The sequence below is a fragment of the Pongo pygmaeus genome, chromosome 19 (genome assembly GCF_028885625.2).
Source record: "Pongo pygmaeus isolate AG05252 chromosome 19, NHGRI_mPonPyg2-v2.0_pri, whole genome shotgun sequence".
Lineage (NCBI taxonomy): Eukaryota > Metazoa > Chordata > Mammalia > Primates > Hominidae > Pongo > Pongo pygmaeus.
The window spans coordinates 19985799-20002534 of record NC_072392.2 but is presented as its reverse complement, the minus strand read 5'-3'; the positions used below and the strand labels follow the sequence as shown (position 1 = coordinate 20002534).

At 42.7% G+C, this 16736-nt stretch overlaps 1 protein-coding gene and 2 pseudogenes across 1 annotated transcript; all 3 read left to right on the top strand.

Annotated features, from left to right (window-relative positions):
* LOC134738655 (uncharacterized) overlaps positions 1 to 16736 on the top strand; it is a 33141-nt pseudogene that overhangs the window by 12708 nt on the left and 3697 nt on the right.
* Positions 10037 to 11486, top strand: LOC129017514 (interleukin-6 receptor subunit beta-like; annotated as a pseudogene).
* On the top strand, positions 12605 to 15727 carry LOC129017734 (putative homeobox protein Meis3-like 2). The gene has a single exon (XM_054458416.2). The coding sequence runs from the start codon at positions 12648 to 12650 to the stop codon at positions 13710 to 13712; it is 1065 nt and encodes a 354-aa protein (XP_054314391.1). The 5' UTR covers positions 12605 to 12647; the 3' UTR covers positions 13713 to 15727.

The following is a 16736-nucleotide window of genomic DNA, read 5'->3' as shown; positions in this document are numbered from 1 at the left end:
GGCTGCAGAGCCCAGCCTTCCCCTGGGCTAACGGAGGGAGGGGTGACTGCGGCCCACAGTCTCCAGAGGTCTGGGAGCAGGGCATCAATGGCGAGGCTGGGGGGTTACTCACCACTCATGGGTGAGAAGGTCAAACTCCCCGTACAGCTGGCCCATCATGATGGACTTGGCCTTGAGCACATAGTACTTGACAGCCTCGTACATGCCACCACTGATGGATGGCTGCCCTTTCAGTGACGTCATGGCAGCTGCCAGGACTCTGTAACACTGGGAGATGGACCGCCTGAGAGTGAGGCTCCCAGAGAGCAGGGCTGGAGTGGACTGGGGGCCACGGGGAGGGGGAGGGGTATTCTATGCCAAGGGCCACAAATGGAGGCCAACCCCTATTGAAGCTGCACCCCCCTGCAGGTCCACTATCCGGATACTGGCTGCCAAGCTTGGCTCTGCTTACAGTACTCTTGCCAGAGCCTGTGGCCCCGATGAGTATGAGGCCGTGTTGCACCACCGTGGTCTCGTAGAGCTGGATGCACCTTGGTCAGGAAGCCTGGGGGACATGGCATGGGGCCCAAGGGTCAGAGCATGGGCTTGGATCCTGGCCACACCACTAGCTTGTGTGACCTTGGGTGAGTCACTGCAGTCCCTGAGCCTCAATTTCCTCATCTATAAAATGAGGACGGTGGTAGCACATTACTTACTACATTTGCTTTATCAAATATCCATCCTCCTATGCATTCTTCTATCCATTATTAATCTTCCTTTTGGGGGGAATGAATTTCAGAGTAAATTGAAGACAATAAATATTTCCTTCTAAATACTTAAACATATACATCATTTACTGGACTTCAACGATCTCTTTACAGTTTTCTTCTGACATCAATTTTATGCACAATGAGCTCCCCAAGTGAATGTTTGTTGAATTTTGTGTATATTTGTGAATTTTAAGTGTATATTTACTAAGTATTGACAAATGTATGTCAGTGTAATACAAATCTCTATGAAGATCTACAATATTTGTCCACATATATTTTGCCTTATCCCCTCTCTTTTCTTCTTCTGGGATTCCAATTAGGTATAATAGGTATATGTTGGACCTTTTGATATGGTTCTGTGGGTCTCTGAGACTATTTTTTTCTAGTATCTTTTTTCTCTCTTCTTTAGAGTCAATAATGTTGATCTTTTTTCAAGTTCACTGTCTCTTCTTCTGTTATCTTCATTCTGCAGTTAAGACTATTGATGAATTTTTTATTTAGACATTGCATTTTTTTAGTTCTAGAGTTTACAGTTCATTGTTATAGTTTCCCTCTACTGCAATTTCCGATTTTTACATTATTGTAAACCAATTTTCTTTCATGTATGTGAGCTTTAAAATCTTTGTCTGCTAATTTGAGCATCTAGGTCATCTGGGTTTGGATTCTGTGGATTGTCTTTTTTCTTGAAAATGGATCACATTTTCTTGTTTCTTTGTATGTGGAGTAATTTGGGGTTGGATTTTTGATATCAGTATCAAAAATATTGAATGTTACCTTGTGGAGACTCTAGGTTCAGTTACATTCCTCTGAGAAGATTCCTTCCTTCCTCCCTCTCTTCTTTCCTCCCTCCCTTCCTCCTTCCCTTTCTCCTTTCCTTCCTGGTATGGTTTGGATGTTTGTCCCCTCTAAATCTCATGTGATTCCCAATGTTGGAGGTGGGGGCTGATGGGAGGTGATTGGATCACGGGGCAGATCCCTCGTGAATGGCTTAGCACCATCGCCTTTATTCAAAGTGAGTTTCTCACTCTGAGTTCCTGTGAGATCTGCTTGTTTAAAAGAGCATGGCACCTCCCCTGTGCATCTCTTGCTCCTGCTGTGACCAGGTGATGTGCCTGCTCCCCCTTTGACTCTGGCCATGAGTGTAAGCTTCCTGAGGCCCTTACAAGAAGCAGATGCTGGCACTATGCTTCCTGTGCACTATGCAAAACTGTGAGCAAATGAAACCACATTTTTTTATAAATTACCCAGCTTCAGGTATTCCTTTATAGTGATGCAAACAGCCTAACACAACTCTCTCCCTTTCTTTCCTTTCTTTCTTCCTCCCTTCTGCCAGACAAGTAAGTTGGTTGGACTTAAAGTGCAAATTTTGTCTTGGGTGGTAGTTCAGAGATCAGCCAGATATTTGAACAGGCTTTATTTACAGAATTTGGGAATCTCTCCTTTCCAGGAATCCCCACCTTACTTTTCTGCAGCTCTGATTTCCCTGAACTCTACCCTGTGGTTCTTCAGGCCAGAAAGACTGAGTTTTCTATTGGAGCTTTATATAACCTGTGTGGTGCCAACTTTGATGTGTACTCAGGCTAAAAGTCATTAAAAACAGATAACTCACTTTGTGCCATTACCTTTTTCCCAAGAGTCAACTGCTGTCTGGATCTGTATTACTTTTCTTTACTCTTCCTTGCCTAAAGGATTTTTATTTGCTTGTTTTGTTTTAGTTTTGGTCTAGAGTTTATTGTTACCTGCAAGAAAGTTGGGTCTGGCAGGAGTGATTTTCTTTTTTAATTTTAATTTTTTTTGTTTTGAGACAGAGTTTTGCTTTGTCACTCAGGCTGGAGTGCAGTGGCATGGTCTGGGCTCCCTGCAATTTCCACCTCCTGGGTTCAAATAATTCTCGTGCCTCAGCCTCTTGAGTAGCTGGGACAACAGGCACGCACCACCACACCCAACTAATTTTTGTAATTTTTAAGAGTAGAGATAGGGTTTCACCATGTTGGCAAGGCTGGTCTCAAATTTCTGTCCTCAAGCAGTTCACACTCGCCTTGGCTTCCCAAAGTGCTGGGATTACAGACGTGAACCACTGTGCCCGGCCAAATTTTAATTATTTGAAGAAAGAAGAAAATATGAACCCAGTGTCTGGTCTACCATCTTATTTTGTGTATATCAATAGTACTTCTCAAAAAATAGTTTTTGAAAGTTCTGGCTCACAGAATCCCCAATCAATTGACCTTTGTCTTTTTTTCATACTTGTTAACAATGTTGGGATCAAACCACGTAGTCTTGTAATCTGTTTTTTCCACATAATATATTGTGACCATTTCATATTTGTTGCTTTTTGATGACTTCATAGTATTTCTTCATATGGATATACCATAATTTGTCCAACAAATTTTCTATTTTTATGTAATTTTGAGTTTTTAATGTATTATTGTTATCAGAAAAAAGGTAAGAAATATCTTCCTGGCAATATGTGATAGCTTTTCTTATGTTCTTCATGTTGCACTCACTAAAAAGCATTGCTTTTTAAGTTGAATGAGGGAGAAATAGGTTAACTCTTAAATTATAGGTTATATATTAGAGAGAAAATTACTTTTATTAGAGTCAAGAAAGTAAGGTGGTACCTCATTATAAAGAAGCTAAATATGTGTATGTATGTATGCATATGTGAATAATGGGTTGAGATAGAGAAGATTTTGAGAGGATAGGGCAGACTGCTATCAATGACTAATATTGTCTTTCAAGAATAGTCATGAATCATTTAACAATGGGGATATGTTCTGAGAAATGTGTTGCTAAGCTATTCCATCATTGCATGGACAGTATAGAGGCACTTAACACAAACCTAGATGGTTTAGCCTACTAAACACTTAGGCTATATGGATATAGCCTAAGCTGTCACATATTGTAGCTCCTAGGCTACAGACCTATACAGTATGCTACTATACTGAATACTGTAGGCAGTTATAACACAATGGAAAGTGTTAGTGTATATAAATATATCTAAACATAGAAAAGGTACAGTAAAATATGGCATAAAAAATGACAAACCTATTAGTACGTTTTCATACAGCTGATAAAGACATGCCTGAGACTGGGTAATTTATGATGAAAAGAGTTTAATGGGTTCACAGTTCCATGTGGTTGGAGAGGTCTCACAACAATGGTGGAAGGCGAAAGGCACATCTTACATGGCAGCAGCTGAGAGAGAATGAGAGTGAAGCCAAAGGGGAAGCCCTTTATAAAACCATCAGATCTTGTGAGACTTATTCACTACTACAAGAACAGCATGGGGAAAACTGCCCCCATGACTCCATTATCTCCTACCACGTCCCTCCCACAACATGTGGGAATTCTGGGAGCAAAAATTCAAGATGAGATTTGGGTGGGGACACAGCCAAACCATATCATTCCTCCCCAGCCCCTCCCAAATCTCATGTCCTCACATTTGAAAACCAATCATGCCTTCCCAACAGTCCCCCAAAGTTTTAACTCATTTCATCATTAACTTAAAAGTCCACAGTCCAAAGTCTCATCTGAGACAAGGCAAGTCCCTTCCACCTATGAGCCTGCAAAATCAAAAGTGAGTTAGTTACTTCCTAGATACAGAGGGGGTAAAGGCATTGGATAAATAAACCATTCCAAATGGGAGAAATTGGCCAAAATGAAGGGGCTAAAGGCCCAATGCAAATCTGAAGTCTGGGGGGCAGTCAAGTCTTTTATTTATTTATTTATTTTTTGTGAGATGGAGTCTCACTCTGTCACCCAGGCCAGAGTGCAGTGGCATGATCTCAGTTCACTGCAATCTCCACCTCCTTGGTTCACACCATTCTCCTGCCTCAGCCTCCTGAGTAGCTGGGACTACAGGTGCCCACCACCACACCTGGCTAATTTTTTGTATTATTAGTAGAGACGGGGTTTCACTGTGTTAGCCAGGATGGTCTCGATCTCCTGACCTCGTGATCCACCCGCCTTGGCCTCCCAAAGTGGTGGGATTACACATGTGAGCCACTGCACCCGGCCAGGGCAGTCAAATCTTAAAGCACCAAATCCATCTCCTTTGACTCCATATCTTGCATCCAGGTCACACTGATGCAAGAGGTGCGTTCTCATGGTCTTGGGCAGCTCCACCCATGTAGCTTTGCTCCTGGTTGCTTTCATGGGCTGGCGTTGAGTCTCTGCGGCTTTTCCAGATGCACAGTGCAAGCTGTTGGTGGATCTACCATTCTGGGGTCTGGAAGACGGTGGCTCTCGCAGCTCCACTAAGGCACTGCCCCAGTGGGGACTCTGTGTTTGATCTTCAACCTCACCTTTCCCTTCTGCACTGCCCTAGCAGAGGTTCTCTATGAGGCCCCTGCCCCTGCAGCAAACGTCTGCCTGGACATCCAGGCATTTCCACGCATTTTCTGAAATCTAAGCAGAGGTTCCCAAACCTCAATTTTTGACTTCTGTGTACCCACAGGCTCAAAACCACATGGAAGCTGCCAAGGCTTGAGGCTTGCACCTCTGAAGCCATGGCCCAAGCCATACATTGGCCTCTTTTGTCCATGGCTAGAGTGGCTGAGATGTCCCTTGGCTGCACACAGCAGGGGGGCCCTGGGCCCAGCCCACAGACCCATTTTTTCCTCCTAGGCCTCTGGGCCCATAAAGGGAGGGGCTGCTGCAAAGGTCTTTGACATGCCCTGGAGACATTTTCCCCATTGTCTTGGTGATTAACATTTGACTCCTTGTCACTTAGGCAAATTTCTGCAGCTGGCTAGAATTTCTCCTCAGAAAATGGGTTTTTTTTTCTATTGCATTGTCAGGCTGCAAATTTTTTGGACTTCTGTCCCCTGTTTCTGTTTCAAAACTGAGTGCTTTTAACAGCACCCAAATTACCTCTTGAATGCTTTGCTGCTTAGAAATTTCTTCTGCCAGACACCCTCAATTATCTCCCTCAACTTCAAGGTTCCACAAATTTCTAGGGCAGGGACAAAATGCCACCAGTCTCTTTGCTAAAACATAGCAGGAGTCGCTTTTACTTCATTTCCCAACAAGTTCCTTATCTCCATCTAAGATCACCTCAGCCTGGATTTTATTGTCCACATGATTATCAGCATTTTGGTGAAAGCCATTCAGCAAGTCTCTAGGAAGTTCCAAACTTTCCCACATGTTCCTGTCTTCTTCTGAGCCCTCCAAACAGTTCCAGACTCAAGCTGTTATCCAGTTCCAAAATCACTTTCACATCTTTGGGTATCTTTATAGCAGCACCCCACTCCTGGCACCAATTTACTGTATTACTCCTTTTTCATGATGCTGATAGAGACATACCCGGGACTGGGTAATTTATGATGCAAAAGACGTTTTATGGACTCACTGTTCCATTTGGCTGGGGAGGCCTCACAATCATGGCGGAAGGTGAAAGGCACATCTTACATGGTGACAGGCAAGAGAGAATGAGCGCCAAGTGAAAGGGGATACCCCTTATAAAACCATCAGATCGTGTGAGACTTATTCATTACCACAAGAACAGTATGGGGGAAACTGCCTCCATGATTCAATTATCTCCCACTGGCTCCTCCCACAACACTTGGGAATTATGGCAGCCACAGTTGAAGATGAGATTTGGGTAGGAACACAGTCAACCCATATCACACCTGTTTTGGGCATTTACCATGAATGGAGCTTGCAGGGCTGTAAGTTGTTTTGGGTGAGTCAGTGAGTAATTAATTACTGAATGTGAAGCCTAGGACATTACTGTATGTATACTATTGTGGACTTTATAAACACTCTACACTTAGGATACACTAAATTTATTGAATATATTTTTGTTCCTTCAATAATAAATCTTAGCTTACTGTAACTTTTTTACTTTATAATCTTTTAAATATTCTTAAACTTGTGGACTCTTTTGTAATAACACTTGGCTTAAAACACCAAACAACAGTGTACAGCTATCCAAAAATACTTTATGTCCTTACTGTATAAGCTTTTTTTCTATTAAAAATTTCTTTTTCTTACTTTTTAAACTTTTTTGTTAAAAACTAAGACCCAAACATACACATTAGCCTAGGCCTACATATCTTGATGACAACCATCGTGATGTCACTAGGCGATAGGAACTTTTCAGCTTCATTATATTCTTATGGCACCACTTTGTATATGTGGTCCATAGTTAACCACAACATTGTTATATGGAGAATTATGATAATTTCAACCTTTGAAGAATTTAGTTTTATGTCTATATATTATTCCCAATGTGATCACTAACCTTGAAAGGAATTTGAGCTATGTTTTATCCTTTTTAAATTATGAGATACAATACACATAGAAAAATCCACAAAACAGAAATATACAGCTCAGTGATTTATTACAAAGCGGAACACCTGTGTAGGTATCACCCAGGTAAAGAAAGCGTATTACTAGTAACCCAATAGCCTCTCTCTTTTTCTTTGCCTTTCAGTCATTCTAGAGTAATCAGTATCACAATTGTTATAGTCATAACTCTCTTGCTTTTTTTCAACAACCACCCTGACTTCTGTCTCCATAAATGACTTTTGCCTGTTGCTGTTTTTCTTTTCTTTTTTTGTTTTTTTTTTGAGAGACAGAGTCTCGCTCTGTAGCCCAGGCTGGAGTGCAGTGGTGCAATCTCGGCTCACTGCAAGCTCCGCCTCCTGGATTCATGCCATTCTCCTGCCTCAGCCTCCAGAGTAGCTGGGACTACAGACGCCCGCCACCACGCCCGGCCGATTTTTTTTGTACTTTTAGTAGAGACGGGGTTTCACCCTGTTAGCCAGGATGGTCTCGATCTCCTGACCTCATGATCCACCTGCCTTGGCCTCCCAAAGTGCTGGGATTGCAGGCGTGAGCCACAGCACCTGGCCTGCTTTTCTTACTTCTTACCACTTAAGTGCATATCCCTGAATGTTGTAGTTTAATTTTTTTCTGTTTTCTGAACTTTATATAAAATAAACAACATATTCAGTCTATGTCTTCCGTTTATGGGTTTTTTTCATTCAACATTATGTTTTTGAGATTGATTCAAGTAATTGTCAGTAGTTCTAGTTTGTTTCTATACCTGTACAGTAAGTGTATATTACAATTTTTTCTGTGGTGTACAATGACGTGGTGTACAGTAGTGTTTCCGTATGGCATACTGTAAGGTATTTTTATGTAGTAAGTATATACTACTATTTATTTTACCGTTGATAGGATTTTGGGTTTTTTTCTAATTTGGGGGCTACTATGGGTAACAATACTTATGAACATTCTTATATATATCTCCTGGTGCACATGTACAAGCATTTCAGTTATGTGTATGTTCAGAATGGCTTGGTGGGTCATAGAGTATAAATATCTTGAGCTTTAGTAGAAATTGCCAAACTCTTTTCCATAGTGATTATATCAATTCACATTTCTCCTAGCAGATTATTATTCTTTACATTCCTGTACTTTCTTGCCCACACTTGCTATTTTCAGTCTTTTTAGTTTTAACTATTCTGGTGAGTATATAGTGATATTTCCTTGGGTTTTCAAGTTTTTTCTCATGACTAATGAGATTGATAGTCTGTCTTCTGAAGTGCCTGTTTAAGTCTTAAGCCAATTTATATATAGGCTGGTCTGTCTTTTTCTGATTGATTTGTAGGAGTTCCTTATGTATTCTGGATATGAGCCCTTTATGGCCATACCACCCTGAATGTGTGTGATCTTGGAAGCTAAGCAGGGTCCAGCCTGGTTAGTACTTGGATGCATATGAGCCCTTCATCAGTTATGCTTGTTGCTCTATCTTCTTTCCCTCTATGGGTTACCTTAAATAGTCTTTTGGCAAATGCGAATTTTAAATTTTCGCGTAGTTCAGTTTATTAAAATATTTCTATGATTAGGCCAGGTGCTCATGCCTGTAATCCCAGCACTTTGGGAGACCAAGGCAGATGGATCACTTGAGGTCAGGCGTTCAAGACCAGGCTGGCCAACATGGTGAAACTCCGTTTCTACTAAAAATACAAAAACTTAGCCAGGCAAGGTGGCTGGCACCTGTAATCCCAGTTACTTGGGAGGCTGAAGCAGGAGAATCACTTGAACCCAGAAGGCAGAGGTTGCAGTGAGTCGAGATTGTGCCACTGCACTCCAGCCTGGGCAACAGAGTGCCTCCATCTCAAAAAAAAAAAAGCAAAAAACAATTATATATATATATATATATATATCTGATTAATGCTTTCTATTTCCACTTAAGAAGTGCTTTCCTTGCCCCGCCCCACCGTGGGACTGGGGCGGTGCACTACCTCTGCGGAGAAGGATCCGCGAGCGAGCTTTCCGGAGCCGGAGCTGGGGCGAGCAGCCAAAAGGCCCGCGGAGCCGTGCTGGGCCGCCCCTGAGCAGCTGAACCATGGGCCGCACCTGCCAGGCCAACGGGTCTGGCCCAGCCTGGCGCCGAGGGATTCGTGTGCTGTGGAGACGCAGACGATCCAGGCGGCGTGGCCTGAGTGAAACCCAATGGAAAAAGCGTGACATTTAGAAGCAGAAGACTGAGCTTCAAATCCCTACTCTTTCACTTACTAAGTTTGTGATTTGGAAATATCTGAGCAAGATGTTGACGTTGCAGACTTGGCTAGTGCCAGCTTTGTTTATTTTCCTCACCACTGAATCTATAGGTGAACTTCTAGATCCATGTGGTTATATCAGTCCTGAATCTCCAATTGTACAACTTCATTCTAATTTCACTGCAGTTTGTGTGCTAAAGGAAAAATGTATGGATTATTTTCATGTAAATGCTTATGACATTGTCTGGAAAACAAACCGTTTTACTATTCCTAAGGAGCAATATACTATCATAAACAGAACAGCATCCAGTGTCACCTTTACACATATAGCTTCATTAAATATTCAATTCACTTGCAACATTCTTACATTCAGACAGTTTGAACAGAACGTTTATGGAATCACAATAATTTCAGGCTTGCCTCCAGAAAAACCTAAAAATTTGAGTTGCACTGTGAATGAGGGAAAGAAAATGAGGTGTGAGTGGGATCATGGAAGGGAAACACACTTGGAGACAAACTTCACTTTAAACTCTGAATGGACAACACACAAGTTTGCTGATTGCAAAGCAAAACGTGACACTCCCACCTCATGCACTGTTGATTATTCTACTGTGTATTTTGTCAACATTCAAGTCTGGGTAGAAGCAGAGAATGCCCTTGGGAAGGTTACATCAGATCATATCAATTTTGATGCTGTATATAAAGTGAAGCCTAATCCACCACATAATTTATCAGTGATCATCTCAGAGGAACTGTCTAGTATCTTAAACTGTTTGCTTAGCATTCCTATTGACAACTCTTCTGGGAGTGCTGTTCTGCTTTAATAAGCAAGACCTAATTAAAAAACACATCTGGCCTAACGTTCCAGATCCTTCAAAGAGTCATATTGCCCAGTGGTCACCTCACACTCCTTCAAGGCACAATTTTAATGCAAAAGATCAAATGTATTCAGATGGCAATTTCACTGATGTAAGTGTTGTGGAAATAGAAGCAAATGACAAAAAGCCTTTTGCAGAAGATCTGAAATCATTGGACCTGTTCAAAAAGGAAAAAATTAATACTGAAGGACACAGCAGTGGTATTGGGGGGTCTTTATGCATGTCATCTTCTAGGCCAAGCATTTCTAGCAGTGATGAAAATGAATCTACACACAACACTTCAAGCACTGTCCAGTATTCTGCTCTGGTACACAGTGGCTACAGATACCAAGTTCCATCAGTCCAAGTCTTCTCAAGATCTGAGTCCATCCAGCCCTTGTTAGATTCAGTGGAGCGGCAAAAGATCTACAATTAGTAGATCATGTAGATGGCAGTGATGGCATTTTGCCCAGGCAACACTACTTCAAACAGAACTGCAGTCAGCATGAATCCAGTCCAGATATTTCACATTTTGAAAGGTCAAAACAAGTTTCATCAGTCAATGAGGAAGATTTTGTTAGACTTAAACAACAGATTTCAGATCATATTTCACAATCCCATGGATCTGGGCAAATGAAAATGTTTCAGGAATTTTCTGCAGCCGATACTTTGGTCCAGGTACTGAGGGACTAGTAGAAAGATCTGAAACAGTTGGGATGGAGGCTGTGATTGATGAAGGAATGCCTAAAAGTTACCACAGATTGTATGGCAAGGTGGCTACATGCCTCGGTGAAGGACTAGTAGTTCCTGCTACAACTTCAGCAGTACCTATAAAGTAAAGCTAAAATTATTTTATCTGTGAATTCAGATTTTAAAAAAGTGTTCCATCTCTGAAGATGATCATTTGCCCTTAAGGACAAAAATGAACTGAAGTTTCACATGAGCTATTTCCATTCCAGAATATCTGGGATTCTACTTTAAGCACTACATAAACTGACTTTATCCTCAGATTAGCTGAATGACTTTGTGCTGTTTCAGGATGTTTGCACTGAAGAAAAACAGAAAGCTTATCTGAAATTTATAAAACTTTTTGTTTTGCTACATAGAAAACAGAAGGTATTTAAATAATAAGCAGTGATATGCTTAGTGAGCACAGCTATACTGATTTTGATTAGAATAGTCATCAAAGTGGCTTAGGGACAGTTAATATAAAAGATTAGAGGAGCAAGGTCTAGACCATCTACTTCTGCTAAAATAACTTAAAAAGAGGTCCATAGGCCATAACTATATGAGCCTAGCTTTTGTAATCTGACAAAAAAATGAGAGCAGCCTCGTGTATATCAATGTACACAATATTCCTTAGGTCCCTTCCATTGGTGGTGATGCTGCCAGTTATTACTGGAGGAAAGGAATTCTAGAGCTTTAACTTAGCAGATTAAAAGTACTCTTTTTTTTTTTTTTTTTGAGTCGGAGTCTTGCTCTGTTGCCCTGGCTGGAGTGAAGTGGCACGTCTCTGCTCACTGCAAGCTCTGCCTCCCGGGTTCACGCCATTCTCCTGCCTCAGCCTCCAGAGTAGCTGGGACTACAGGCGCCCGCCACCATGCCTGGCTAATGTTTTTGTATTTTTAGTAGAGACGGGGTTTCACAGTGTTAGCCAGGATGGTCTCGATCTCCTGACCTCGTGATCTGCCTCGGCCTCGGCCTCCTAAAGTGCTGGGATTACAGGCGTGAGCCACTGCACCCGGCCTAAAAGTACTCATTTTTTATTCATCAATAATTAGTAATCTGACTAGTTTTCAAAAATTTGCTTATTATTAACAACCTCTTTGAAGATCCATTTCACAAACTCAACAGAGTGCCACGATTAAGAGCTAGGGATCCCCCAAACTATCTCAAGCATCTAAAAAATTGCCACTTTTTAAAGGCTTAAATTGTAGTAAAGGGGGAAAAAAACCCATAAATCATCTAAAAAATTGCCATTTTTAAAGGCTTAAATTGTGTGTGTATATATATGTACACACACACACACACACACACATCATTGACCTTTCTTAAGACTTCAGAGGGTGGAACTTCCGGATGTGACCACAGAGAGGGAGAGACCGGGAACGCGGAGCGCGGCCGCCAGCACCCCCGAGCAGCCGCTGGACCCCCCGCCGCCCCCCGCCCCCTGCGGTCCCGGGTCTGTGCGTCTGGGGACGGTTAGATTCCCTCCAGAGCCGGGGTAGGGACGGGGGCGCTCAGGGTAGGGGGCCTCAGGCACCCTGCCCGCGCCTGCTGCCCCGTCCCCGCCGCGATACGCTCCTGGCCGTGACCCCCGCTGGGGGCGGGGGCCGAGGTCCATGCGCGGAGCCCCCACCCGGCCAGGCGCCTGCCGCTGACTGCGGCGCGGATTGGGGTCGCGCGCCTGGCCTCCTGCCCACCCCCTGGCATCGACACCGCGGGCCGTCGGGGGCTGCGGACCCGGGCTGCGCCCTCCCCCGCGGCCAGGCTCTGGAGGGACCCTGGAGCTGCGCAGGCCTCAGCCCATGGCCCGGAGGTACGATGAGCTGCCGCACTACCCAGGCATCTCGGATGGCCCCGCAGCCCTGGCTGGCTTCCCAGAGGCAGCGCCCGAGGCACCAGGGCCCTATGGTCCTCACCGGCCTCCCCAGCCCCTACCCCCAGGCTTGGACAGCGACAGCCTGAAGAGGGACAAGGATGAGATCTATGGACACCCGCTCTTCCCCCTCTTGGCCCTGGTCTTCGAGAAATGTGAACTGGCTACGTGCTCTCCCCGTGATGGGGCCGGAGCTGGGCTGGGGACACCCCCCGGCGGCGACGTCTGCTCCTCTGATTCCTTCAACGAGGACAACACTGCCTTCGCCAAGCATGTTCGCTCTGAGAGGTCCTTCTTCTCCTCCAACCCAGAACTGGACAATCTGATGATCCAGGCCATCCAAGTGCTGCGGTTCCACCTGCTGGAGCTGGAGAAGGGAAAGATGCCCATCGACCTGGTCATCGAGGATCGGGACAGCGGCTGCAGGGAGGACTTCGAGGACTACCCAGCTTCCTGCCCCAGCCTCCCAGACCTGAATAATATATGGATTCGAGACCATGAGGATAGCGGGTCTGTACATTTGGGGACCCCAGGTCCATCCAGCGGGGGCCTGGCCTCCCAGAGTGGGGACAACTCCAGTGATCAAGGAGACGGCGTGGCCTCTCCCAGTTCTGGTGGAGAAGATGAGGACTTGGACCAGAAACGACGGCGAAACAAGAAGAGGGGGATTTTCCCCAAAGTGGCCACCAACATCATGCGAGCCTGGTTGTTCCAGCACCTCTCGCACTCCTACCCCTCGGAGGAGCAGAAGAAACAGCTGGCGCAGGACACGGGGCTCACCATCCTGCAAGTCAACAACTGGTTCATTAATGCCCGGAGACGCATCGTGCAACCTATGATCAATCAATCAAACCGCACAGGGCAGGGTGCAGCCTTCAGCCCAGAAGGCCAGCCCATCGGAGGCTATACCGAGACGCAGCCACACATGGCCGTCCGGCCTCCAGGATCAGTGGGGATGAGTTTGAACTTGGAAGGAGAATGGCATTATCTATAGAGGCTGATGCAGGAGAGACACAGCTGATGCTCTGACCCCCAGCCTCACAGCAGGCTCTGGTTCCCTCCTGGTCCTCCGGCTTCAGGACCCCACCTCCAAAGGCCCCTCCTCTCAACGCCTACCTCCCTGGGGCCCTGCTGGGACATGAGGGCCTTAGTGCCCACCCAAGGGGCTCTCAAGGACACCAGCAAGGCCTCCAGGCCCTGAGCCCCGCTTCTGCCTTCACCTCTGCCTGGGACCCGAGCTGGGCTCCTGGGCCTTGGTCCCCAGAAGACGGCGGCTAGGGCCTTGCTGCCAGGACAGAGAAGGGACAGGGTGGCTGGGCAGTCAGGGAAGGAGGGTCGCCCGGATCCGACATTTTGGAGAGATTCCTTCACCCTTCTGTCCCCCCCACCTCCCTTCTCTAATTTCTTCTTTTTTTAATGATAAAGTCTTAAAAACACAGAAAAAAAAAAAGACTTCAGAGAATTAGGTAGATGAAGCACTTTATACAGTATATATCTTCAGCTTAAATTTGTTTTGTGTATTTTTTTTTATTTTTAAGTAGGCAAAGATTTAAAATTTTTTATTTTTAGTAAATGTTTGAAGCAAACTAAAAAGACTTGGGCAATATTTACCAAAACAAAACAGAACCCAAAAAATTGTACATCTTGATCTTAGCAAATATCCTTATTGTAGAGACACTTAATAAAGAGATGGTATTTTAATATCTGCAGTTCTGAGGTAGGGTGGAACTTGGTTCTACATTGTGATTTAGGAATTTTTTAAACCTTTTTTCTTCAGGGGAGAAGTGACCCCGGCCTCGAGTTTAGTGCTAAAGCCACTAGTGTACTTATGCTGTCCCCTAACCACCACATGCGACATGGAGGCAGAGGCTAAATACAGGGGCTTTCTTAAGAAAGTAAGAGGAAATTAGCAAGCATTATTAGTGATTGACTACTGCTATCAAGTGAATTCAAAGGAAACAGGTTTTTATGCCATATTGAAGTTACAGAAACCAGGCATGCTTAGAATAGTTTCTAGGGCAACAGAGCGAGACTCCATCTCAAAAAAAAAAAAAAAAAAAAAAAAAAGAATAGTTTCTAGAGGTTATTGGAGAATAGAAAGCTAAGAAAACTTGGTATACATTTACAATTGAAATATAATTACACTTTTTACTCTCAGAATATTATTCACATTAGACTTCCTGTTTATCTTTTATATTCTTGCATTTATATAATGCCTGATCCTTCAAAGTTCTTTCACATATTATATGATCTTTATGAAAAACAGTAGATGCTTTATTCTGATATATTCAGTTTCTCACTTTAGGCAAAAGTGGATTAATAGAATGGTGAATTCAAAGTAGATGAGGAAAATCAGGCACAGAGAAGTAAAGGCAGGGACAGACCCAAATTCACACAAGAAGATAATGACATCGCCAGCATTTAAGTTGATCATCAAAGGCTGGGCTGGATTTGTCTTGCTATATGTGTCAGGAAATTTATACCTATTACATTTTCCATGTTCTCAAAATAAGTCATATGATCGTAATGTTTAGCTGCAACTTTTCTCCTAACAAATAGTGTCATGAAGAATGTTGCAGTGTGAAGTTTGTACATTTCAGGGTCAGTTGTACAATGTGAACTCTTTATCTACGGGAATGAGAATGGAGGATCATGAAGGCCATGATATAAACAAATTTGCATGTTGAAGCCTGTATAAAACATGGTACAGTGAGTGAATGCCCGCATCCCCAAGAACACTTTATACATATTAAATAGATATATGATTACTGTGCAAAAATTCATTCTGGAAATGAACATATATTTGAGCACTAATATGTAATGTACATCTTCTGCCCTAAGGAGAAAATAAATCATAAAACTTGTTTCACATTCAAAATTACTTTCCCGAGCATGTCTTAGAGTAATCTATGTGTTGATGCATGTAAATTGTATTTTGGGTAGGCAAAGAAACAAATCTGGTTATTTATGTAAAAACTAGTCTAATAAAGTGAGTGGCTTCATCACTTTAAATCTTTAGTGTCTAAAAGTGGTGTTTAAAGTAATACTAGCACATCAGAAAACCTTGTGTGAACAAAACTAGCTCACTCACTGCTTCTGCAACTGCAGTTGTTCCCCTTAGGGTTATTAAAAAAAGGACCCAAGTGTTACATGTGTTGATATTATGACTTGTCAGTTACTGATGTCTGTGGTATCCTACCCTCATCTCTGAAACGGATAATACTGAATAATTATTAGAAAACTATAAGACTTCACACTTTGTACCATTAAAACCTAAAATTTTAATCCTATCCTTTTTTATTATGGATCAATCAGCACTCGGGAACAGAGCAGCAAGGAAAAAAAGGAAATTTCATTCATATGTTCTGTGTTCATATCTCTTCGGTACCTAATTGTTCATTTAATTTCAGCCTTATTCCTTCATAAGGGATTTTACCACATGAAGTCATCCGATGACCCTAGCTCTTATTGTGAAGTTAAAGATGAGTAGAGTATGCTCACAAATGTTACAACTTAAAAACGTTACAAAACATTTATTAAAGCTCATATTTAAAGTAGAGCATCTAGTTTGAGAAATAGACATCAATTATTAAAGATGTCCTTTTTCTACCCATTTAACTAGTTAAAACCATGACGTGTAAATGTAGAAGTAGAATAATCATATAGAATTCCCTAAAATATTTCTGTTTACTAACATATATTGACCAAGTACATCAAACAGGAGAGATCTTCCTTCATTCTGTTATAGTCCACATCATTCTAATTTTACTCAGTTGTTATTAAGAGCATATTCCTAAACCATACACTTTTGTTTCAATAAAGTTTTATTTTGTTGAGATGAATAAAATATCAAAGTTATAAGCTACGTAAGACAAAAGTTCAATTGTTCAAAAAATTTACTGGGATAGCTTTCTATTATAGGTATTTTTAGATTATATTGCTCTGATAAGATTACTTGCTTTAAAAAGTTTGTACTTTTCTGTAAATTGAAAGAATATGGAGTCATAAAATGGCAAGT

Bases quoted from the DNA above. Each gene is read 5' to 3' on its own strand.
- LOC129017734 (XM_054458416.2), top strand. From the start codon at position 12,648: ATGGCCCGGAGGTACGATGAGCTGCCGCACTACCCAGGCATCTCGGAT.